Here is a 24,706-nt window from a genome sequence, read left to right on the forward strand (position 1 = left end):
ATATTTATTTAAAAAATAATAATAAACTGGGCAACAAAACCTCTGTTAAATTAAATTAAACAAGCAATTGTCCTTAAACATGTGTAGTGACATAGAAGTTGATTGTGCTCTAAAAATCAAACTACATTTAATTGAATAAAAAAATAGGCTTTTGTTTAGGAAGCCTAACCTTTCCAAAAGTGGAAATAACACATAAGGAGCAGGTTTTTGTTGTTTTTTTAATCTTGAGATCCATAATGAAAACTGCCAAAATAGATACAACAACCAGCATCCTTTATTTATGCTCATAATTCAGTCATTTTAAGGTGGGCATGTAAAGCTACCATTTCAACTATACATATTAACTTGAATTTGGTTTAAGGTGATTTTTATCTTGTTTTATTTAAAATGTTCAGTTTTTCTCATTAACACTTTGATGATTGTTTTTTCCTTCCTTTTTAGAGCACATTTTAAAAATATATATATATTCATCAGACATTATGGTAAAACAAAATTTCAATGACGGCTTCATTTCCCTACTGCTGCTGTGACTGGACACAGCACAGATGGATCATCTTTTCTTCGCACAACGTATTCACAGGCTGTAGTGTTAAAGACAGATTCACAGTCCTCTGGGAAAACCTGTGGAATGGAGTACCTGCAATGAACAGTAAACACTGTTATCAGAGGAAAGGGTCAAATAAAAGGGTCTGGGATTTGTAGCCGTGTTTGTGCATACGTGGAACAACATGAGAAGCAAGTGCAGTTAATGCAATTACTCATCCATGAGGACCCTACTGCATGCCAGCTCCCATCTGCACTGTCCAGACAATGAGTTGCATCTGCAGGAGCAACAAGAACAGATAGTTCACAAAACTGTAACAAATTCAAACTTTTTATTAAAACTTAATAAAAAAATTTCCTCAATTTCCTGTGTATTTTCTTTTACCGGGTTCGACATGCATAAAAAAGCAGTGAGCGCTGGCCAGTGACAACACTGCACACAACAACAAAGAAAGAGTCAAGAGTTTCTGCAGAAGAAAGATAGACGTTTCAGGACTTTATTAACTGATTCCAGAGCTAGTCATACTATCGAAAATAAAAACTGACAACATCAAAACATCATGAAATGTTAGAGCATGGTTTATATTACTGTTATGGTCAGTACAGTAAAGAAGAGGCAAAAAAATAAACTTGGATAACATTATTTGACATCAACACTCACCATGGTGGGAAGGAGATGTGATAGCCTTTGGGTAGAATGCTTCACGTCCGCATGAACAGTGTCTTTTAAATGTAACGTGTTCAGTTAACTTTGGAACAAATCATTAAAAAAGATAGTGAATGTCCCCCATCCCACTTTTAAAACTCACACAAAAAGGTCAAAGACCAACCAAAAGGATTTTTACTTCATTTTCTGAACCAGCAGAAGTGGTATTCTTGTTTGTTTCAACACAATGTTGCAACAGCTGTTTTTCCCCAAAAATTATACATTTTAAACTTTATTTTCACGGTGGCAGTTGTATCTCCCATGACGGGATGTGTTTTGTTTATTCAGTGGCTTGTCAAGAAAATAAAGAAAACAGAAGTGTCGTCAAAGTTTCTCATGCGGTTTTTGGTATTGATAAGTGATTTTTTTTTACTTCCAAAGAGGAACAATATCAATATAACAAAATAACAGTTTTTTAAAAGAAAGGGTGTCCATTTAACTTTTTAAAACACACATTTGGAAAAAAAAAAAAGGAGCAACGGTGAGCATCCTGTTATGGCTGTGTAAAAACAGCTAAGCTGTTCTGCTTATCATGTGTCTTCTTGGCAGATTGAAAGATTCAAGACTGGCTGAATAAACACTAAATTGTTTTAAACACAAACAAACTGCATATTTTTAAAGTTGTAAAGCAGTTTGTTCTGTTAACATTGTTCGTACGGCTGCAAAAACCATTGACTGTTGTTATTTTACTGCCCTGTGATGTGGTGCATCATCTACTGTCACTTGAACACAAACAAGACGGTGAAGAAAATGGTGGATTTAACTGTGGGGGAAAAAGCCTAATATACCTTGGATTTTTAAAAGTGTTGTGCACAGGAATCACAAAAGTCAATAATGTAGCTGCTCAATATAAAAAGAGAAGAATGGACATCATGTTTTGAGAAATTTCATAGGTTTTACGGAGCTAACATAATACCCAAAGCAGACTACTTTATCTATTTAGTGTTTTCCATCACTTCAAGTCTGAACAAATTTCTATTGATGTTGATAACCTTTTTAACCAACAACTAACATTTGACTTCAGTAGACCTAGGCCCCTACAATGACAGGAATGTCTTCTTGAAATGTTTGTCTGTGGATATGAAACGATCCCTGTATTGATAGGGGCCTTGCCTTTTTACAGAAATCTCACTTTTCTCTTTTTATTTCACAGAAAGCCTTCATTTGATTCTGACGTTGAAAAACTTTGAAGCAGCAAGTTGGTACTTTGACAGTGGGGTCCGTGATTGATTTAGTGCTTGTACACTGCGTGACATACACAAAAATACTAAATGTAAAAACTTTACACATAATTCAAATTGGACATGCTCCTATTAATTATGAATCCTAATTTCAACGTACTGGTAATCAAAAATCCGAAGATCCAGTTCGTATTTTGCGAGTCTCACACTGACGCGCCTTACTTGCTGGGTTGCCAGTTTCGTTGAAATACAGCCATGCCATGATGTTTCTTTTGTCCTCTCCAAAGAGAAGGATAAGGAGATAAACTTGGCAACAAACCACACAACAGGAGGAAGTGAGGGCTTGACGCTTGTAACATTGTGGTGATAGCTTACTCTCGTTTATTAACAAATTCCCCGTTTCCATTATTTTTTTATTTATTTTTTTCGATTAAAAAATAAATTCAGACTCCAATGGTCAGCATGGAATAGTCAAAGGAACAGGTAATCTGGGGGAAAAGGCGATAACGTCATTGCCTGGCTGTCAGAGCTAGTTGTGCTAATGTTAGCATTCTAGTTTTGCTTACCGCGCCGAATACGCCTTTACTCTTTAACTTTAGATTTTGACTTCACGAAAGCTACAAATAAGTAACTTTCATGCATTAATGTGTGTGATCACAACTGTTTGATACCTAATTTGAAGTTACTTTTGTTGAATGTAAGTTTTCTAGATGGTAAATATAACAGATCTCTGTGTATGAAGTAAAACAAAATTTTCTTTTTCCCGTCAGTTTTCTCTGACTGCAGGGTTGTTGTTTTTTTTCCTTGGGCCCTTCAGGGCCCAGGAAGAGGATGCATCGTGTGGACAAAGAGTTGCAGACATCAGCTCACAAGATGAGTACATCCTTGCTTTTCCAGCTGTCGGCTCATGAGAGAGAGCTGGATTTGGTGTTTCTAGACCACAGCTATGCCAAACCGTGGAATGCTCACCCAGATGCCAGCAGCGCACGCCCCACACGGACGCTTTTTGTTGCCCCCCGTCGCCAGCCTGAGCCATCATTGTGAGTTTGAATGCTTAATGAAATAAGACTTTTTTTTTTTTATCAGCTGGGTAGGACAAATGGATTTTTTTGCTCAACTATTTTTATGTTTTACATCTATACCATGTTTTCTGTTTTGCAGAGACTCTGATTCCCTGATAGATGTGGAGACGGTCACACCCTCCCCAGTTCCTTTGTATGATAACCATAAAGCTCTTGGTGTGATGAAGGAGTGCGAGCGACATGTTCTGTTTGCTCGAACAGTTGCTGAGAGCCCCCCACCCCCAGATGACTGGGAGGAACATATAAACAAGTAAAAGATAATAAACTCACATAAAACCAACACCATGAACATCAGTTGCAGTGATTTCAATTTGACTTTATGTTTTGTGGTATTTCAGGACAGGATGGTCGGTGGCACAAAACAAATTGTTTAATAAAGTCCTGAAAGCTCTACAAGCTGAGAGATTAGCACGTCTCGCCAATGAAGATGTAATGTATTTGATGAAAGTCTCTTTTCTTTGATTTGTTTTTCTTAATGATTCTTTTTTATACATAGAGGTAAAAAATCTAAAAGCTGGTGTATTGTTTATATTTATTGTAAACTTAGTCAACGATTAGACAGCAAAGTAATATATGCTTTTCTCCTGTTTTAGATTTTAAAAAATTACCTAAATTGAGAATAGGTTTTTTTTCTCTGTAGTCAGTGAGATTAAATTAAAAGAGAGAATTTCTGCAAAAATATTTATTTTGAATGAAATTGATTACTTGTTACTTGTATTGCCCTTTTCCCTTTAGGCTTCCAATGAACCCATTTTAAGAAGGATTGCTGTGGACAAGTGTGCCAGGAAAGTTCGACAAGCACTCGCCAGTATGAACTGGGACACCAAACTGACACAGTGGTTACACACCACTCTGATCGAATCTTTAAGCTTGCCGATGCTCGCTGCCTACCTTGATGTGTTGCAGACTCTCAAAACCAAGGTATGATCTTAGTGACTGGACAAAAAAAAAGTTTTTTTTTTGATGGATTTCCATCTTAATAATACATTTTTTTCTACACATGCAAAGCTGCCATCGTTGATAGACAGAATGTTACTTCCGACTGCAAAAACTGGAGCTCCAAGTGCAGAGGCTCTGTCGCTGCTACTGAAACGTCCATGGGATCCGGCTGTCGGGGTTCTCTCTCAAAACAAACCGGTAAAAGCCTCAGACCTCAGTTCCTGGTGTGACAATAGCATTGTATGACTTTTGTGTTTACCTCAGCAAATTCTGATTGCACAATCTGTATCCCTGTCTGTTTTTGATTGTTTCAGAGTAAGCTTCCAGGATCTCCTCTCATCCTTATTGCCCCGTCAACCCCATCCAATCCGGCTCTTGCCACAACACGGCGGATGAGGTTCTGGCAGTCCCAGCTCTCCTGCTTGGGAAAGGTCTGAAACACATTGAAGTCTTTGTGATATTCGGATTATTGGTGTCAATTGCTAAAACAACAACAAATGATTGTGTTGCAGGTGATCCCAGTGCACACTCACGTAAACAGTGGAGCCAGTATTAGCATCACTCAGTGTTTGGAGCACATGCTTGGGACTGTAAGGGCAAAGGTCATGGAGGTAGGGGATCTTTATGATTGATTGTAAAATTAATCAATTTGAGTGCAGCTTTTTTGTTTTTAATAGGCATGTGGAAAAAAATCTTACTGTATTTTTTTTTCTATGTTTGGTTGCTTTCTTAGCAATTCATCAAAAACAGGATTTATCTTAAAGACATTAAGTTTATATAATAAGAAACATTCAAGTTTTTCCAACCAAAAATATTAGTGAAGTTAAAATGAAAGTACCATATGGATTGTATTTGCAATACAAACGTATCTTTTAATAAAAATTGATGTCTGCCTTCGGCAGCTTTATTCATGTGCTGCTACTTTTGCCAACAGGTTCACAGTCACTTCCCCCACAAGCCCATCGTGCTGGTTGGCTGGAACGCCGGCGCTCTCATTGCTTGTCATGTAAGACTTGGAAGTTATTTAAAATCTGAATTCAGTACATTCTTTAATTTGCTGCTGTTGCATTTCAGGTTTCTCTGATGGAATATCTGACTGCTGTGGTTTGTCTGGGATTTCCACTGATAACAGTCAATGGACTTAGAGGGGTAAGACTTTCCTCATTTGGTTTAGGGTTTTTGTTCCTCTTCTGCTGTTTTTTTTTTCTTCTTTCTTGGAAAAAAGGTTGAGCTGTATGTCAATAGCATTTCTCTAAAAGATGCTTTTGCCTTTAGTCTGTAAAATAAGCTGGTATTCAGCTTGCAGTTTTGTTTGGTCTCTATTGATGTGCTGTCACTGGACTGCAGGATGTGGACGACCCACTGCTGGACATGAAGACTCCTGTGTTGTTTGTGATCGGGCAGCATGCTCTGCAGTGTAACGCAGAAAGCATGGAGGAGTTTAGAGAGAAGCTGAGGGCAGACAACAGCATGGTGGTGGTGGGAGGAGCAGATGACAACCTCAGGTTGGTGGATGTCTTTCATGATAATGTGAAGTATGGCATCATATTAGATGCTTTTAGGCCAGTCTTGTTTTTAATATTTATGCATCTCTTTACAGAATCAATTCAGCAAAAATGAAGTCTGAAGGTCTTACACAAACCATAGTGGACCGCTGCATTCAGGTTATTATAGCTGTCTGGTGTTTTGCTAAACTCTTTTTATCTTCTGTTGTAAGTTTTGAACACGGTAATGTAAACTTTTCTCCTGTGTTTTCAGGATGAGATAGCCGACTTCCTCTCCGGTGTTCTTACCCGGTCAGAAGGTCATGGACATGGAACAGGAGAGATGAGGGACTTGGATACAGAGAAGAAGAAGCGGCCCAGGCGGGAGCTGCCTTTTGACATGGAGAGAGGCCGACCTTCCTCCCCGGCGCTTCGAGTTCCCATTTCCCCTTCGGGTTCTGAGGTTAGAAAATCTTCATTTCTATCCCACTGAACAATTTGATGAGCAATGTATCCAGAAATATAGAGAAAATTGCTGATGTTTCACATAAAAGCATGCTAATGTGATTTCACTGCATAACTTTCAGACTCAATGCAGTAAAATTCCCTGTAGGGTTACTAAATATTAAACATGTTTTTCTCTAAGGCTGTGTTTTTAGTTGCTATTGAAATTTATACCAACTACCTTTCACCTTTGGCTTACTGAAAGTAAAAAAAAAAAAAAGGAAGTGCAATGAGCTTCATCCAGTGTGAATCCTTAGGCAAGGTCCTTCACGCTACTCCCTTGTGGCCCCCAACTTTGTGGCCACAAGGGGGCCACAAGTCTGGGTCGTCCTGTGCCGGTCCCCAGCCCGGATAAATACACGGTTGGGTCAGGATAGGCATTTGGCGAAAGAATTTCTGCCAAATCACTTGTGCGAATCGGTGAAAGCTGATTGGCTGTGGCGATCCCTGAATAGATATGCTGAAAGGTGTCATTTTATTAGGTGATGCCTTTATAAAGCCAAAAGTTTATGTTTTTTTTTTTGTTTTTTTTTTTTTTTTTTAACTTGTCCTGTCCAACAGCTAGGCAAACAGATGAGAGCTGAGGGCCTCTTGTGTTGGACATATTTTATTCTAACAAGAGGGGTTATTCATCTTCAGACAAACCAAAGGTATGTCTGAATAAACCCCTTTTGTAATTGAGGCCAAACTTTATTAATTTCAATCATGTTTGAAAATCTTTGGTGTTGGACCGGACGGAAAAGGAAAGAGGGGAACAAGAGAGAGGGACGTTAGAGAGAGGGGGGGGTAGGAGGGTGATAATAGGAGGGGAAGGGGGGTAAGACCATGAAGCAGCATAGAGCAGGCAGGTTTACTGGTTGTTTATCGTTACGGTACGGTTCACATGTAGTACAAAAAGGGCGGGGCCTGTTCACACACACTCAAATATTATCAACACACCTGCTAGCCGCAGAAATGTCCACATGTCAACATGCACACAAAACAGATAGTGTTCACGAACGCATACTTATGCCTTTAAACCAACTAGTGTGAAATCTTTCATTCATTCAATCATGCAAACTATTAGTGCAAAGGTGAGCTAACACCTGTGCTCAGGTGAGTGTTTATGTTCTTCTAAAATGGATGGTGGAATGTGAAAAGAAGGAGGAGGAGCGCCCAGCCACCCCCACACCCATACCCCCGCCGCAGCAGCAGCGGCAGCCGGAATTCCCCCAGCGCCACACGGGAACAGGCAGGGAACAACCGCCCCCCGGGCGACCAAGACCGCCACCCAGGCCAGGGCCAGCAGGACCGCCGCGAGGCCCCCAGAGCCAGAGAGCAGGGAGGCGCAGGGGGAAAGAGAGCGCCGCCCCAGCCCAGCCAGGAAAGCAGCCCCCCGCCGCGCCGGAAGAGCCCAACGCAGGGCCCCACCGGAGAGGGACGCCCACAGCCCCAGACGAGCACCCCACCACCACCCAGGAGTTCCGGGCATCCCCCCGCCCCGACCCCAGGTACGAGCCAGGACCCCCCAAGGGAGACCCGCTCCGCACTCCAGGCAGCCACCCACCCGGCCCACGGTTGGTCCAGGTAGGAGCAAGGCAGGGGCCCGCCGCCCCCGCCCAGGAGGGGGGAACCCCGGGGAAAAAAGGGCGGCCCATAAGGGATGTTATAAATATGGCCCGACCAGGCTCGGCCATGTTGGAAGTTTGGCGGGGCCCAGCGCCCAGGGGCAAGGACCAGGACCCACCCCCCAGGGACACGAACACCCCCGGCTCAGGTGTAATATGAACCCCCCCACCGTGCGGAGAGAGCACCGCCGGGCCCAGGGAGCCGGCACCCAAGGGACACGGCCGCCATCGCCAAGGGGCCCGCACCCCCCACCAGGGACGGGGTAGGGGACAGATGGACCCAGGTCCCACCTTCCTTGTAAAATGTGTGTGCGTGTATGGGTGTTTGAGAGGGTGTTTGTGTGCATGTGTGTGTGTTTATGTTTGAATGTATATATTGAAGGGGGAGGGGTGTGTGTACTAAGGGGGGTGCAGTTAAAATTGGCGAGTAGGGCACTAAGGGGACATCTCCTGATTACTCACAGTGATGTCCCCTCACCCTCCACACCAAGGGGCCCTAAATGTCTAAGGTGCGGTTAAAATTGGCGGGTAGGGTGCCAGGAGGACATCTGCTGCTTGCTGGCAGTGATGTCCAAGCACCCCCCCTACCAAGGACCCTACGTGTCTAAGGTGCAAATAAAACCGAAAGAGGGGGGGCCCACTCCATACGGCAACCATAGGAGGGGGGCCACTCCCAAGTAGCCCCCCCCCAAGGCGCATCGCAGGCTAAACCCCCCACCCCCTCACCCTAATATGAGGTTATATAAGGAAGGGGGTAAGTTGGGGACAGCTGGTAGACTGTCCCCCGGTGGTCAAACAGCCGTCCCCCAGCCCACCCCCAGCAAAGGGGCCAGGGCCACCCAGCCCAGGGGCCCACCCCCGGAGGCGCCGACACCCCAGGCCCGGCACCACCCACCCCACACAGAGAGAGAGGAGCCAGAAAGCGTCGCCCCCCCCCGGAGCAAGCCCAGGCCCCCACCCCCAGACGCCGGCCCTAGAAGAGCTCTGGTCAGGCCTCGACGGGACCGAGGAGGCCAACCGGCCGAGGCAACCACTGATTGCCTCAGCGGAGACCCCGACCCGCTAGCCCCCCCGACCCGTACTAATAATGGGCCCCCCCTCCCCCCCAGAACGCCCCCCCACAGGACAGGGCCGACAAGCCCCCCACCCCACCCCACCCCAGACCCCGCAGCCGAAGCGGGTGACACCCAGAGCGACCGGGGGCCCCGAGAGGGTTGTCCCGTCCCGTCCCAGAGCCAGGGAAGGGCCGATCCCAGCCCCAGGTGCAGATGGGCAGCCCATCCGGCGCCGCTGGGCCCCCCCCACCCGAGCAGGGCCCCCCGCCAACCCCCCCCAGCACAGGCAAAGGGACCACCCCCCCAAGCCAAGCCAGACCACCACCCCACCCCCCCACCACGCACCCCCACACCCAAGCCCAGAGGACCACGCAGCGCCCCAGCCCGCCCCACCCAGGCACCGGACCCGACCCCCCGACCAACGGAGCCCCCCACCGCCCCCGCCAGGCACCGGAAGCCCCGACCCCCACCCCAAACCACGGCAGAAGGGCAAGGAGCAGCGACGACCAAGCCCTCCACCCCCTAAGTCATGGAGTCAACCACAGGAGACCAGAGAGACTGAATTCTTTCAAAGTTACTTGAGCTTTGGGCTGACATTTTTTCCAAGCTGATATGATCAAACAGCAGATTTCTGTGTTGACTTATGTTTATATTTTTCTTGTTTTTCCAATTTATTAAAATAGTTTTTTTGGCAATACAAAGAGTTATGAAAATGATAGATGCTAATCCTTCTTCTATATCGATGGCACTCATGTCACCAAGCACACAAAGTGACGGTGAGGCAGTGATTGAAACCTTAAGCCAGACTGATAAATCGGCACATACCTGCTGCCAGAGAGCCCTGACAGGAGTGCAGAACCACAGTGCGTGCATGTAGCTGTCGGGTAGATTATTATCACAGTGCTCGCAAATGTCTGAGTTACTGAGACCCATCTTGAACATCCTCTGTCCAGTGTAGTAAATTCTGTGAAGAGTTTTGAGATGGATTAGCTGCAGATTTGGACTTTTTGTCAGTTTAAAGGTGTTTAGACAAAGTTCTGACCAGAAGCTTTCATCTGTGCTGATGCTCAAATCTGCATCCCATTTTTTTGTTGGAAGGGCAATATTGTTATCTAAATTACATAAAAGTTTGTATATTTTGGAGAGAGTTCTATTCATTGAAAAATTAATCAGAGTGGTAACTACATCTGGTAGCTTTAAATCGTCGTCTTTAATTTTATACTTTTTAGTAATACTTGATTTAAGTTGCTGATATTCCAAGAAGTTATTTATTCCATGTTTGTCTTGAAGTTCCTGGGGGGTTATGAATCTTCTATCAATAATTACGTGCTCTAGTTGTTTTATGCCCCCTGCTTGCCAAGCTGGGAAGTGAATCATTTTTTTGTTAATAAGGATGTCCGGGTTGTTCCAGATGGGTGTCATTTTGCACGGTTGAATTGATGATTTTGATATTTTGAGAAATTCCCACCAGGCTGTTAAGGTGGCATTTATATTAATGCTTTTGAAACAATCCTGTTTTTTAACTGTATGGCTAATAAATGGTAGCTGTGACAGGTTGATCTTTCCACATAACACCTGTTCCAAGTCTAACCATGAGTTGGTTTCTGGATTATTTTTTAACCATTTTAAGATATATTGTAATCTATTTGCAAGAAAGTATTTGTGGAAATTAGGTAGTTCTAATCCTCCACAGCTTTTTGCAGATTTTAAAGTTTTTAGACTAATTCTTGCAGGTTTGTTGTTCCATAGAAAGCTTGATATGGATGAGTCTAATGTTTTGAACCATTTTAATGGCGGTTGTGTGGGAATCATTGAGAAGAGATAATTAACTTTGGGTAAGATTTTCATTTTAACCGTGGCTACCTTGCCCATAAGGGACAGAGGCAGGTTGGTCCAGCGTGTTAGATCGTCCTGTATGCTTTTCAGTAATGAGGTGTGGTTTAGCTGCACCAGTTCTGATAGTTTGGGGGAAAAGTAGATACCCAGATATTTGACATTTCCTGTTTTAACTGGAATTGTGAGTCTTTGTTCCATATTCCTGTTAAGTGGTAATAAAACAGACTTATTCCAATTAATGGAATAGTCTGATATGGAGGAGAATTCATTTATGATCATTGCTGTTTCATTTACAGAATGTAAATTCCTTAAAAACAGTAATATGTCATCCGCATAAAGACTAATTTTATGATGGCTGTGTTTGGTTTTTATTCCTATAATGCTCTCATTCTGTCTTATTGCTGCAGCTAAAGGCAAAAGTTTATGTTTAGTTTCTAATAAAACTGAGAACTACAGAAAATAAGTCCACATTCCAACAAGTTTGTGTCAAGATTATAATAAAAAAAAAAACAATGTTAAATTTAGTTGAAATAAATAGGGGAAGGCTCGGGTTCTTAAATTGGTTTCCCACAGTAAACCTCTTTGAAGGAAGTCATGTGTTCTAACATATCACAAGACTTTTAGTACAAGGTTTTACAAGTTCCAATTTAGGAGCTTTTGTAGTTAAGTTGAAAGATGCAAATATTCACTTAAGCAAATCCAGCTTGTAGCTGAGTTACAATCCTGAAGTAATAGCAGACAGTTTTTACAATGGGGCAAAAGGTATTTGTCAGACACTGATTCTGCAGGTTGTTAAATGAGAGAATTCTGAAGGGACTCACATTGGGTGATATTTAAATCATTTATTTGTATAATGGTATGGAAAAATATGTCGTTCTGACAAACATTGAAGAACTCTGTTCCTCGTGTACCTCTTACTTCTTTAAAAAGCTCTTCTCTAGAACATTACAGCATTGCTGACCAATCTGCTAATGTTGGTGATATTGGCTGGACTATAATTCATACAATTAAAAAAAATCCATTTCTCACGTCTTGCTAGATAAAAAAAGGAATGATTCTTTAAAGGTGGGAGGAACTCCCTTATGTTTTTGCCTCTTTTAAAAAAAGTTATTTTTCATGCGTGTTTGAGCACAATTATTTACTCATTCTTGCCAATTATTTTGACGAACCAGCAGATCCTGGTGCAGCAGTAAAGAGTCAATTGGCAGTAAATGTAAACTCATTAGAGGTTTTTGTCTTCAGGATCTGTCTAGTGTCTGCAGCAGCCCCACGTCAAGTCCCAAACCCAAGAGTTCTGGATTGTCTCCAGCACAGAAGTCCAGTCTGATCACAGCCACACAGCTCCTGAAGACCCACATGCAGCGCTCGGGCACAGTACTCTCTCACAAGCAGGCTCAAGGTGAGTCTGCATCTTCGTCCGCATTCACATTCAGCTCCACCTGTGCAGTGACTCCTGGTACCTGTGTGTGTGTCAGCAGCTGACATTGACCTCTTTTCTCTGTAAACTTGTTAAAAAGACTCGTTTGTTTCAAACTCAGTGGTATGTCACCCAAATGCTGCTAGCAGAGCATAGGGGGGGTGCTGTGATTGTTCTTTTGATTTTCAAGAATCACGTCTCGACATATGTTAGGGTGAGATGGAGGGTGACTGAAATACTTTCCTTTCATCCTCTTGTCTCCTCTTCTACAACTTTCCTTTCTGGCTTTTTGTTACAATTCATTCCAGCTCAGTTTGCTGCTTTTATGAAACAAAACATGCTTGTGAGGAAAAATCTTCCTCCGGGCACCCCTCCTTGTATTTTTGGTAAGTATCTATCCCTCTTCCTTCCTTCTGTTTGACTTTGTCTCTTTTTTTCTCGCTTCTGTTTCCATCCATTTAGTTCAATGTAAAAGCATAATGTGAAATGACTTGTCTTGACAACATCAATTGTTACATTTTTTGGATCACATTAAAAAAAACTGTTAAATTGAACAAAATGCAAAGCTTGGTTCATTATGTTAGGAGATTATTAGGACCAGATGAGGGTAGCCTCCCATGACTTCAGGGCTTCTTTCTTTGTCTTCATATGTTATTCTTGTGGTGCAGTGCCTGTAACCAGTGATCAGATGGAGAGCTTGGACCGAGACGACCTGCGGACACATGGAAAGAGGAGACAGACGCCCAGCCCCACACTGAGCAAAGCGTCCAAGAGAGCGAAGATTAAGGTCACCATTGTTTCCCAAAGTGACTCAGCAGGAGGCAACAGCAACCCTGCTGAAGGTAGAGTCACTTCTAGCTTATACAATAACCAATATGGACTGTTAGCTAATCTGTTATCAATGCCATGCAGATGTTTCTTTTTTTGTAATGAGGATTCCTTCTTTACAAGATTCAAAAACTGTCCATTTTCCCCTTTGTGAGATCAATAAAGCTTATTCTATTCCATTTAACATTGGGTTGCGTCAGACATAATTTTAACAGTCTTATGGTAACTGAATGCACGGCCCTTCAGATTCACAAGAACTTTTTCCCTGGCAACTAGAACATTTTTTACAATGAGGGTTAAAATTCATTTTACCTGATTTTATTCTGACATCTTGAGCTCAGTTCATCTTGTTTTTCTTGGCAGGTAAATGGAAATTCCAGTCACATTTTATTTAATTATAATGCAGAGATGTGCACATGGGGTCTCAGCATGAAATGAAACTAGCATTTTTCCCTTGTTATTCTGTTGTCAGCCACATTCAGGTATCTTTGAAAATATGTGCATATATTACCATCAGTAATTCATTAAAACACACCTTTATCCGCATTTCAGTGTTAAAATGAACCTTCAGCCTTTAATTTTTTGTTAAATAACTTTACAGAATTATTTTTTTCATAACTCTTTAGTGATTATTTATTATCGCATGCGTTCGATACTTGTGTTATTGCTGCAAAGCAAAATGATTTAGATTAGATTTTTCTTTACTTTGCTGGTGTGAGAACATGTTCATTTTTTTTAAGTTACTGGTTTATTTGTGGAAATCTTGTAAAGCCTAAAAATCTGGCTACAGATGTTGTGTTTGAAAAAAATAACCCGGACATGGCCTATTCACCAAAATCTTTTCTGAAAATCAATGAGATAAGATGGAAAGATTGTGTGTTCGTGTACTTTTTGTCCTCTGGGCTTTAATAGTTTAGCTTTTGTTTTTCCTGACAAAGTGAACCTAAACACCTATCCCAGAATATCTCTCTCTAAAATCTCCATCAGGAATGAAAACAGATTGGGGTTCTTGTTTTGGGCGATGTCTCTAGTTTAAACATACTCAAAGTGTTTGTTTTTTTGAGCAAATCAAAATTTGTCTGTTTTTGTTAGAATGATTAGAGTAACTGCAAATATTTATAGCTTTTTTCCCCCTAAATTGACTGAATCAGCAGTTGGTAGATATTTGTTTTTTTTTTTAGGGTAGTTGGGGATGATGGAGGATTGTGATGTGGTTTCTGATTTGTTGTAACTGCAAAGGTAATAACACAATTTCTTTTTTTTTTTTTTTTTTGCATGTTTTCCAGCGGGTGTCTCGGGGAAGCCTTTAACTGTGGCAGTGGGACAGACTGTTGCTGGTGCAAAGGAGCTGTCTGGACTTTTGACAGGCCAGCGGTATGTTTCTCGGCACCGGCGAACGGTGGCACCTTTAGTGTGGAACACTCCAAACCCAATACAGACCTACACTCACCTTCACTCCCACTCAGTTGAAGAGAAATGTGTGCGGTGCAGAGGGATTGATGACAGTGGTACTTCCAAGTTAGGGAGCTAAGTGATGTCCAGACGGCACTTGCTGGGGGTGGCTCCTGTATAGACTGGTGGTTGTGTGTCACTGCAGGTCTGGTAGCCTCTCAGAGGTGTCTGGTGCCCTGTCCCCAGGCTCCAGTTCATTCAACAGTGTGCAGCCTTGCATGATGTCAGGGTCTTCCACACCCGTCCAGGTGCAAGCTCCAACTGCTGCCCAAGGTACCTCTGTTTTGTCCTGCTTTGCACGCTCATTTGTGCTCTGCTGTGCAAATAATCTGAGCAGCTTCAACATACAAAGCTGTATTGATTAGTGACGTGTAGATATATGGGATGAGAACAGCATTTCTCATTCACTAAGCAAATCATTGATCACCTCTTGCACCATCGCTTCCCATGATTGATTCAAACATTACCCTTATAACTCAGCTGTCCTATTGTGTGTTTGTGGTGTGTGTGTGTGTCAACATTTCTGGGAATTCATTTTAATCAAATGTAAGCTCTACTGAGTTGTTGCTTGACTTTTATTTTATGATTTTTTTTTTCTCTAGCACCTTCCGCCAGCAGTCTTCTACAAGGTCTAAGTTTCAGTCTTCAGGAGATAGTCACCAAAAGTTCTAGCCTGCCCTCCACAGCATCAGACTCAAGCAGCACTCAGGTACACTTAATGTTTGCAAGTTTAAAGGCCATAATGGCATATTTTTGGAACTTTTAAATCACCTTCTCCTACTTTCAAATCCAAATTGTATTTCACTCATTCTCTGCTAAAAGAAGTTGAAAAATAAAAAAAACGGGGCCAAATTGGACCTTGTGGGTTCTCCAGGGTTAAGATAACTGCAGCACATGCTGCTTTGATTAGATGCATGTTCAAGGAGTTCTTCAACTTGTCATTCTTCTTTTATTGCAGGCAGTTTGTAGCAAAAGCCAGGGTCCGGTTCTGAGCTCCGTCAGTGCCAGCGGCAGCACTCTGCTGCGTGCAGTACCCGTGACCACCACAGGGGGAGCCGCTAAAACGACAGCCATCCATCAGCTGCTCACCAATGGTGGCTTGGCCAAACTGGCAAGCAGCTTGCCTGGCTTGGCGCACATCACCAGTCAGACCAGCGGTATGTGTCGAGCTGCCAAAACACGACGACCTCTTTGAAAGCTCAGGGTTCATTAGCCTTTGTTTTGGAAATGGTTCAGGACGCCTTTAGGCCATGAAAAAGAGTGCTGCATAAGCGGACCATAGAGGACAGCCTTTTGGACATGAGGACAGAGTTTACGTGAACTACGTGAGCAGAGGGTCGGGTGTGCAGCTGCACGGTGTCAGATCTCCAGCAAAAACAGTGACATTTGTAACATTTCAAAGCCACAACGTCGAGGTTTCATCTCATCCAGGCTTGTTGCTAAAAAGTGTTTCATCATGAAAAATTGTTTTTAAGTGTCATTATTTAAAAGTTGGCCAACATTCAGGTAGATTTCATCTAATCTGCTTGAAACGCCACAACCATTTGTTGTAATGCCATCACATGTTTGTTTTGTTTGCCGCTTCATCAAGTAACACGCAGTTCATGAGCTATTAATCCCCATGGAGATGAATCCTGGCTTCCTGGAGGGTCATGTTGGAAATCCAATAACACTGACACAAAGGCATTATCCAAGTTCTCTTTCTGTTCTTACAATAAAGACTGGAATCAAACTCATGCTTTCATTGTTCCTTTGCTTTGTTTTGTGTGCATTGTCATTTTTAGCCTCCACTGTTCAACACTCTGCTCTTAACCTATTCTATCAAAGTATTCGATGAATGCCTCTATTTGACCGAAAGACTTTGTGGCATGACCAAATGCTATTGAGAGCCAGCATGGCAGTCTTGATCTTGTTGAGCCTCTTTGTTTGTGTGTTGTTAGGAGGGCAAAAAGTGCCGACCTCTATAACCGTGACCCTTCGAGGAGCACAGCCAAATAGGGCAGGATCTCTCAGCCAAGCTGGGGAAACTGTGACTGCAGCTCAAGCAGCTGAGCCCAAGGTGTGTCATGCAGGACACGAGAACACTTACGCTTTTTTATTCTACATTCTTATCCACAGCGGTTTGGCCCCAGTATAATTTGTCCTGACTTTTATTTTAACCCCTCTATCAAGTGTCTAAATACAGTTGCAGTCAGAAGAATTCAGTCCAGATTGTAAATAAGTTGGGTTATGTTTTTGGTTTTTGTTGCCACGTCATTAACAATAAATACATTTTTAATATTTGTCAAAGTAATATGTATTTATTTTACAGTTTTCAAATGTGGCAATCACAGCAAGTGTACTTCTGATTAAACTCCTCTACTAGAGTGCTGGTTTCGGATTTATTAAACAAATTTTTAGAATGTATATTTTCCTTTTTTAAACTGTTAAATGGAATTTTTAAAAGATTCAAAAATGCTTTGCAGTTAGCAGCAAAGTGTACAGACATAAATTTAAAGGAACAGTGAAAACGTCAGGAATACTGCTTCCTGAGGAGGCGGGAAACCACAAACTACAGTGAAAGACTCAACAGTTGTTGCAAAATTAGCTACAACTGCACAGCTAAACTACCAACCTGGTCTAAAAAAAAATCTTGGAGGACAAGATTGGATTCATTCAATGACTGTATCGCGAAATTCAAGGAATGTGTAGAACTGAAACTTTGGCATCAAACCTTCCAACAGGACAATGATCCCAAGTTTGAGACAAAACCTAACAATGGTAGGTTCCAAAAAAGTTCTGAATATTTATCTGTGCCCATCATAAGTTAAATTGCCAATCTTAAACTTAAAAAAAATGTATTTTATCTCTGGTTATTGAAAACCACTGCAACACGCGAATTAAATGGTATAAATTTCAAACACTTAAGAGAATACAGAACATATTTTCGAACATTCAGTTCGAAATATTCAGTTTCGAGTATTCAGTTGCTTTATTAAAACTCAGCTCCAACTCATGTAAGAAGGCATTATTTTTTCACATGAGAAATCTTATTTCTTATTTGTTTTTTTAAACTAATTTATAGTTCCGACATTGAAGTTCAAAGCTGGTTACAAGACAAAACACAATCTTAATCCAGTTTCTATGACCTCTTGTAGATTATCATGCAATTGTTTTTAGCCTGACACAATTTTAGCGCTACAATGCTAAAAAAACTGATGAAGATAGTGAAGAAGTTGGTTTTTTTTTGGCGATAAAATAGGAATCATTTTTAATTTGAAGCTATATTGGTAAATGATTTCCTTGATAAGAACCCTGTTAGTCTATTTCTATGTTCTCTTTACTAATTACAACGATACATTTGCATGCTGTTAAAAATAAAAACGCAAGGTTTTGTGTATTAACATGTTGTGCTTTTGTGCAGCAGTGAAATTCTTGGCCTCGCTGTTTCCATGCGAGAGAAACAACAGACATCCCATGCTGCTGGGACTTCCTGAAGAATGGACAAAACATCAGGAAGAGTCAGTCCATGATGCCCTTGAGGTCTATCCAGTGACTCTGCTGAACTTTTGAACTAACACGCCACTCTTGACCCGTTTTAGGATTGCTCAAACTTTATTCATAATCCTGAGCACAGGTGTACCACCGGGCTTTGTACTCAGCCCGGTTGTCTTCTTCTTATTTATATTGTTTCCTCATCCACTCCTCCAGTGCTAATGGGGAGTTTGCTTTGAATAGATCATTCCTATAATAAATGCTACACTTTTGCAGACCAACCCACTTAACGAGAGTCACTTAGAACAGATTTGGAACGCTACATCCCATTGCTGGGCTGTATGCATGAGTTGCAAAATAAAAGATAAAGCCTAAAGAAATGTCTGTCCTAACCTTACCTGCTGATCTGACCTGCTGTCTGAACATCATTGATGTGAAAAAAATTTACAAGTTAAGAAAAATGTAAAGTAATCCCAAATAAAATAGACTGTTGTGGATTCTATGGTATGCTCTTTCTTCTTTGTCTTAGCAAATGTCTTTGCACAGTTAACAGATGAAACGTTGTGTTCTTTGTTTCTAGTTTTCAGTCCTTTTCCAAATAAAGTGATTTGCCTACAGATGCTTGCTTTGCTCTTGTTCTTGTGTGTCCCATCCCTGCGGCAGACTAAGAGGCTTCGACGAGGCTTTACAAAGTAGCTTACTCATGCACAACTGTTGCATGGCCTTGTTTACAGTGGCAGCATAAACACAGCCCACAGAGTCCAGCATATTTCCTGTCTTAAATTCTTCAGTGGGAGCAGATAAGATAAGGAAAGTGTATCTTCCTTTTTATGCAAGAATTTGAATGTAAAAGACAGAAGCATTTTTGCTGATGCAAACCAGGTAACAACAGATGAGATGTTGGCATTTCCTCTCATGGGTTTTCAAAACCCAATTTTTCAGAGTCCTCAAAAATGTATTTGGTTTGCACAAAGTTCAGTGAAAAAAAATGCATATCAGTCATCTAAGTCCTGAATATTGGTACTATTTTAATTTTAAATTAGCAAATATTTATGCCCAAAAGTTGGATGATAATTTTTAATGTACCGTAACTTTTTAAGGGTATTTTGTTTTGACTACTTTCTTTACAAATCATAAAATGTTTTTTTTTAGTACTTTAAACTCTTAAGAAGTATCGAAATTATTAAAATGATGCAGGAGAAATTAAGTGCATCAGATAAAAATATAAAAATTTCTTTTAAGCAAGGAATAGGTAAATTTCCATAACCCAAAACTATGTACTGTAATATTCTTCTGCTTTTTTACAAAACATCTTAAACAAAAACAAGAGTAATTTAATAAAAGCTAGATTTGCTAGCCTACATAGTTTCTTGAATAATATGATTTAAGAAAATTAAATCTTCTGCAAAAATTCTTGAAAATTGTTAAACCATCTGAAGAAGTTAAACAGAGCCACAAAAAAAACAGTAAGGTGATCAATGTATGCACAATTAAATTTAATTTTCAAAAGTTGACAAATTGTACAGTAGCTGCTAAGTTAGCAAAAGAAATTCCAAAATCAAGTAAAATATCTGATTTATGCTAATTCTAAAAATGCTGATAAATGCCAGAAAAAAGTAATGTTAATTTTTAAAAGAGGAATTTTAATGATCTAAAGCTTATTTAAGGTCATAAAGAATAAAATGATTTAGCTTGTTCTTGTAATAGTGTTTCTTGGCAATAAGTGTTACTTTTGTCTGCCTTTGAAATGGTGCCACATTTGTAAGGAACATACAATGACGAGCAGAGTGGAGGATGTTTCTGTTCAGGAAAAATGTGAAAAGTCTTCTCTATCACTGGCAAACAACTTTGACTCATGAATTCATTACTAGATGATTCGATTTGAAGAAACAAGATGTATGGGCAATTTAACTGATGCATGTATGAGCATTGTGTGGAAGAACCGAACCCTGCTACAACAGCCTGGCACCTCATCCTCATGTTGGTCCTTTGCCCAGTCAGTCTTTAACCAGCATCTGTGGGAAGTCAGCCATAGTTGGGATGCTCTCTCTGGAAAGATCAGGACACTCAAGCTGATCCCACAAGTGTACTGTGGGAAAAGGTCAGAACAGATGACAGTCATTTAATACTCTCCACTCTCAAATTCTTTGATAAACCCCCAGATAAAGTCTCTGATTTACCCCCAGACTTTAAAGATAATTGGTTGCGGAATCTCATATTGATATCTCAGTGCACTAAGATTGTCCATGCAGAGAGATGCTACCAATATTGTCCTGCAAAACCTGACCACAAATATGTAAAGACAACCAACAGTACCTAAGTGCTGACAGGCTGAGGGAACAGTTTATCTCTGACGTTCCACATTATACAGAATCAGGCCCAGATTTAGGCACCCCCACTGTGGGGTGAAGGTAGGGGAAGGTCTGGGTGTGCTGAGGTGTGAAATCCCCCCAGGCCCCAAAAATGCATAGAAAACCATCCTATCATCATATCATCTATCCATGCATCTATATTCTCCTTTGATCTATTTGATGTGTCCAATTCGTTTTATGTTGGATGCTCTTTATGGGCTGCTCTACAGCCCATCATGTTTGGGAGGGCAGTAATGCCATTTGCCCCCTCTTACCCGTGCCTATATCTGGCCTTGTACAAAACCTGTGCTTCAGTGTGGAGATCGTATAACCCACCAGTGCCCTATAAAGATTAGTGAAGGTACACAGCCTGAAATGCAAGGTTGTGTCAGGAAGGGCATCCAGCGTAGAAATCTTTGTCAAACCACATGTGCAAATCACTGAAAGCTGATTCACTGTGGCGACACCTGAGGGGATAAGCCGAAAGGTGAACAACATTGGAGTAGGTATAGAAATGCTTTCAAATGTGGATCCACTCAAAAGCACAATAGTAATTTAGCTTAATAGCTATTTTTATGTTAGTTCCGTTGCTTTAGCTGCCAAAAAAAACAAAAAACTTTTCGTTGAGCATAAAACAACTTTTATTTTGAGTTTCAAAAACCACAAAACGGACTAAAATCAAAAGCACCCGGTTGAAGTTCAGATATATTGAAGAATACCAAAGATTTTAGGATCAATCTGTTTATTTAATTTAAAGTCAATAACCTATAGGAATAAACACAAATGTAGAAACAAATAAGTGTAAAGTACAAGTTTTTTTCCATAAAAATGTAATATTGTGATTCAACGAGCGTTTTCACAAAATATGGGTGCAGCTCTCCAAAATCACCGACAGGTGGCGCGCGAATCAAGTAAATTTACCGGTAATTTTCTGTAAACAAGCCTCACTTATAGTTAGTAAATTTCAAAATAATTCACTAAACTTAGAAAAAACCGTTTTACCGTAATATTTGTTCTAAAGGAGCCAATGAACGAAAAAATGTTTTTTGAATCGTCTTGTTCGCTAAATGTGATGATAGCTTAACTTCCGTAGAATTATTTACTCTTTTTTAAACTAACATTTATTTAGTGTTTGCAGACCTTTGCACGCTCTTTTCAGTGACCCCTGCAGAGTGGGCATGGGAGCTGGAAAAACGCGAGCATCTCCGTCTGGAGGAGTCCCAGCGGAGCCGCCGTAGCATCAAAGTTTCTCAGGCGCTCTGCTCTAACCCGGAGCTCCAGCTGGAGGAAAGAAATCACTGCCCCCAGAGCCAAACCGACACGGGAGAGAGGCTGCATTTAAAACCCGCCCTCCAGCGATCTCCTTCCCCAACTCAATAAAAAAAAAAGAAAAAAAAACACCCTCCCATTTTCTCTCTCACCATTTCTCTTTCACACTCACTCTTCTGTCTTTCCCTCTGTCCCCCCCTCTCTATCTTCCTTTACCTTTATCCCTCGCCTTTTGCTGTCTCTCCCCACCACAATCATGGATCTCTCGGTGAGGTGTTTGTTTCTTTTATCATGTCTCGGCGTGATATTGGCGATAGACTTAGATGCAGCTGATCCAGGCTACTATGTGGAGCCCACTGCCACATCAGAGGCGATCGACTACAAGGATCCCTGTAAAGCTGGTGAGATGTTTTTCCTCTTTCCTCATTGTTTTTGTGGTGCGCTCTGCTGAGGCAGCAGCTCGAATCGGCGCAAACCGACCGTGGAGACGCGTTTGGAGAGCTGACAGTAGTGGATGCAGTTTTGGAAAGAAGTGGGAGAACATTATGTGCAGAGTTGGAAACATTTGAAGCACACAATTGCTTTGGGGAAGCCGATAATAATAGATAGTTTATGTATTAAAAAAACAAACAAAAACAAAGCATGCATTTGTAAGAAAATGGGAAAAAAAAGTTTTAGCTTTTTGTTCAAAAGTCCTGTCAGATGTTTGGAATCATTTTACTGACTTTACTGAGATTTAAAAAGAGAGCTTTATTGTAGGATCTCTTCACATTTCTGGAAATTGTAGTTTTTTTTCTTCTTCTCTTTTCTGCTTATGGAGTAATAAAAGAAAGTGGAGGAGGGGAAAGGGGAAGCTTTGGAGGACTAATGTGTCATTTTCTTCTCATAGTTCTGCATAGTTCATCATTTTTGGGCCTTTTATTGAGGTTTCATCACAAAAAAAAGGGGGGGGGGGGGGGGGGGTCCACCTGAACCAAACCAACAAGCCTTTTTCCTCCAGTAAAAATATTCCGATTACGATGAGTGGGCTTCATCCAAAGTGACCTCCAAAACCCAAAACGTGCTTACCAGCTGGGAATCTGTCCCTTTCCAGTGTGTCAGCCTTTACAGGAATAAAGTAAGTAGTTTACTCCTCCAGCCAAATGTCTGCTTTCAGCATCTTTCTGCAGAATCAGAGCTTAAGGACGTAAAACTCGATGCATAAACACAACAAAGGTCAAGCTGTGGAGAAATGAAGATGTTCCTTCCTGTTTTTACTCCACTGTTTATGATGAGTCACGCAAGTATTCCCTTCTAAATAAATGTAACATCAGTTTCTTCACATTGGAGCGTATTTGATGACACTGAGTGTGGTGTTGGTTTGAATGGGGTTTCTGAGTTCATCATGTCCCAGCAGAGAACTCAACTCTTCAAGGCAAGGACTTTTTTTTTTTGATGAATAGGCCAGTTTGTTCCAAATGAAATGTCAGCCAACTGGAGTTTTGATGATGGTTTTCCATGGAAAAGTCACCTGCTTTCTCCTTCTGACCTTGCAGGAAAATATCCAATATCTCATCTTCATGACCTCCACACAGCCTGTGGTCAAAGGCGGTGTTGATGGTTCTTGGTTTATTGATTTTTCTCTCGTTTTTCCTCGTTTGTCAGTTGCATCATAGCGTTGAGGCAATTCGATCACTTGCTGTGGTAACAGGTCAGCGTTTTTGGAGGATTTCACTCGTCTGTATTGTGAAATTTGGGATTTCTGTTTCTTAACATTTTGGCTTGCTCTTTCATAAAACATATTATTCTCACATCTGCATTTAGGGTTTAACTTAGTGAACCAACAGTGACTTGTATTTAATAAAGTGTTTTATTTTATTTTTATTAATTCCTCACACAGGTCAATGCTTCCTATAAAACACAGTTTACATGAGTAAAATTTTACACAAAAATTGGCAGCTAAACCTTAAAAGGCACTTAGTGAACCAAACACTTCAATAAAACAAAACTAATTTTTATAATAAGAAATTAATGAGAACCAGATGCTCTGCTCAAATGATGATAAAGAAAATTGTGACTGGTTTGAGTTATTCCATTGCTGGAGGCGTAGACATCATAATCTACTTAAAGCCTCCGGTGACGATGCCAGCTGACTGTGCTGTCTATTGTACATGTTAAATCTTTGAGCATTGGCTTAACCTTTGCGCTCCTGCGCTGCCTCGGCTGTGGCTGCCGACAGGTCAACCTACGTGCACCCCTTTTTTGTTGTGGCTCTCTCCTGTGCGAGCGGTTTCTGCATAAGCCTGGAGTTATTTCCTCTGGCTGGCTCAGGAGCCTCACACAGACCCAGATTGCACGCCCAAAACTCCAACAGGGCAGTCACTTTCTACTGTTCTAACATAACTCAGGTGAGGCGAGCTTCCTTTCATGGCCAACAGGGACTTGAAATCCTTCGTGTCTTCACTCACTGTCAGTGTGTTGTTTTTTGCTTTACTGAGTTCTCTTTGAGCTTTTTAATAACTAAAAACTCCTCCTTGCTTCACAGAAGCTGGCTTAAGATGCCACATCTGATAAAAAGATGTGCAACAGACTTCTGTCAGGAAAAAAAACTTTTGCCTCTTTTGTAAGAACTTGGGTCAGATTTTTTTCATCTCATATAACTGTCAGATCTTTCCTTTTTAAGATATCGTCTCAGTCTCTTAACACAAAGGGTAAATTATTCAAAGACCCACTCCAATGAAAATTGTTGTGACATTTTTGTCATGATAGACACATAAAGAAAATTAAGCTTAAAACTTTTTTTCTGAGTATTTTTTTAATTCAAATCATTGTGAATCAGCACCACTAATGTTAGGTTGGGGGTGTGAGGGGCTGTAAGCTAGAGGGAGAAAGTGTAATTAAAGGGATGATGGGAAGTAGGGCTGCACGATATGAGGAAAACTCGCGATATGCAATATTAGTGCAATGCCGATTAAACTTGCAATACATAAACAAATAGC

General features: G+C 41.2%; 2 protein-coding genes and 1 long non-coding RNA gene across 22 annotated transcripts in view; 2 read left to right on the forward strand and 1 right to left on the reverse strand.

Annotated features, from left to right (window-relative positions):
• Positions 1-600: 600 nt before the first annotated feature.
• On the reverse strand, positions 601-1,285 carry LOC110015625 (uncharacterized). Its single transcript, XR_002290857.3, has 3 exons — positions 1,205-1,285; positions 719-821; positions 601-637 (listed from the first exon to the last, which is right to left on the reverse strand). It is a non-coding gene; the product is annotated as an uncharacterized LOC110015625 (long non-coding RNA).
• A 1,418-nt stretch (positions 1,286-2,703) lies between these two features.
• On the forward strand, positions 2,704-18,725 carry kansl3 (KAT8 regulatory NSL complex subunit 3). 20 transcript variants are annotated; one of them, XR_013658148.1, is made up of 22 exons: positions 2,704-2,913; positions 3,201-3,470; positions 3,592-3,762; positions 3,851-3,941; positions 4,248-4,433; positions 4,521-4,649; positions 4,766-4,882; positions 4,964-5,062; positions 5,386-5,457; positions 5,526-5,600; positions 5,799-5,956; positions 6,052-6,115; positions 6,210-6,398; positions 12,180-12,336; positions 12,663-12,740; positions 13,023-13,196; positions 14,469-14,556; positions 14,821-14,907; positions 15,237-15,343; positions 15,593-15,791; positions 16,575-16,693; positions 18,038-18,725. XR_013658148.1 is itself a non-coding variant. In XM_011479326.4 (22 exons), the coding sequence occupies exons 2-22, from the start codon at positions 3,262-3,264 to the stop codon at positions 18,041-18,043; spliced, it is 2,616 nt and encodes an 871-aa protein (XP_011477628.1). In that variant the 5' UTR covers positions 2,704-2,913; positions 3,201-3,261; the 3' UTR covers positions 18,044-18,725. The 20 variants fall into 20 exon arrangements, 16 of the variants coding, with proteins under 16 accessions (XP_011477628.1, XP_011477629.1, XP_078808940.1 ...); XM_011479326.4 differs by having other exon boundaries at positions 14,780-14,907; XM_011479327.4 differs by having other exon boundaries at positions 14,780-14,907; positions 18,041-18,725.
• Positions 18,726-21,730: 3,005 nt separating this feature from the next.
• Positions 21,731-24,706, forward strand: part of bmp1a (bone morphogenetic protein 1a) — a 33,189-nt gene continuing 30,213 nt past the window's right edge. Inside the window, exon 1 of the mRNA XM_004072482.5 lies at positions 21,731-22,129. Within this exon, the coding sequence (XP_004072530.1) occupies positions 21,985-22,129 (145 nt within the window). The 5' untranslated portion in view covers positions 21,731-21,984. The remainder of the gene's footprint in view (positions 22,130-24,706) is intronic.

This window comes from Oryzias latipes, chromosome 9 (assembly GCF_053564925.1).
Source record: "Oryzias latipes strain Hd-rR chromosome 9, Olatipes_Hd-rR_3.1".
Lineage (NCBI taxonomy): Eukaryota > Metazoa > Chordata > Actinopteri > Beloniformes > Adrianichthyidae > Oryzias > Oryzias latipes.

Bases quoted from the DNA above. Each gene is read 5' to 3' on its own strand.
- kansl3 (XM_011479325.4), top strand. From the start codon at position 3,262: ATGCATCGTGTGGACAAAGAGTTGCAGACATCAGCTCACAAGATGAGT. The intron at 5,957-6,051 runs GTTGGTGGATGT...ATCTCTTTACAG, and splicing joins GGAGCAGATGACAACCTCAG to AATCAATTCAGCAAAAATGA. The intron at 14,908-15,236 runs GTACCTCTGTTT...TTTTTTCTCTAG, and splicing joins AGCTCCAACTGCTGCCCAAG to CACCTTCCGCCAGCAGTCTT.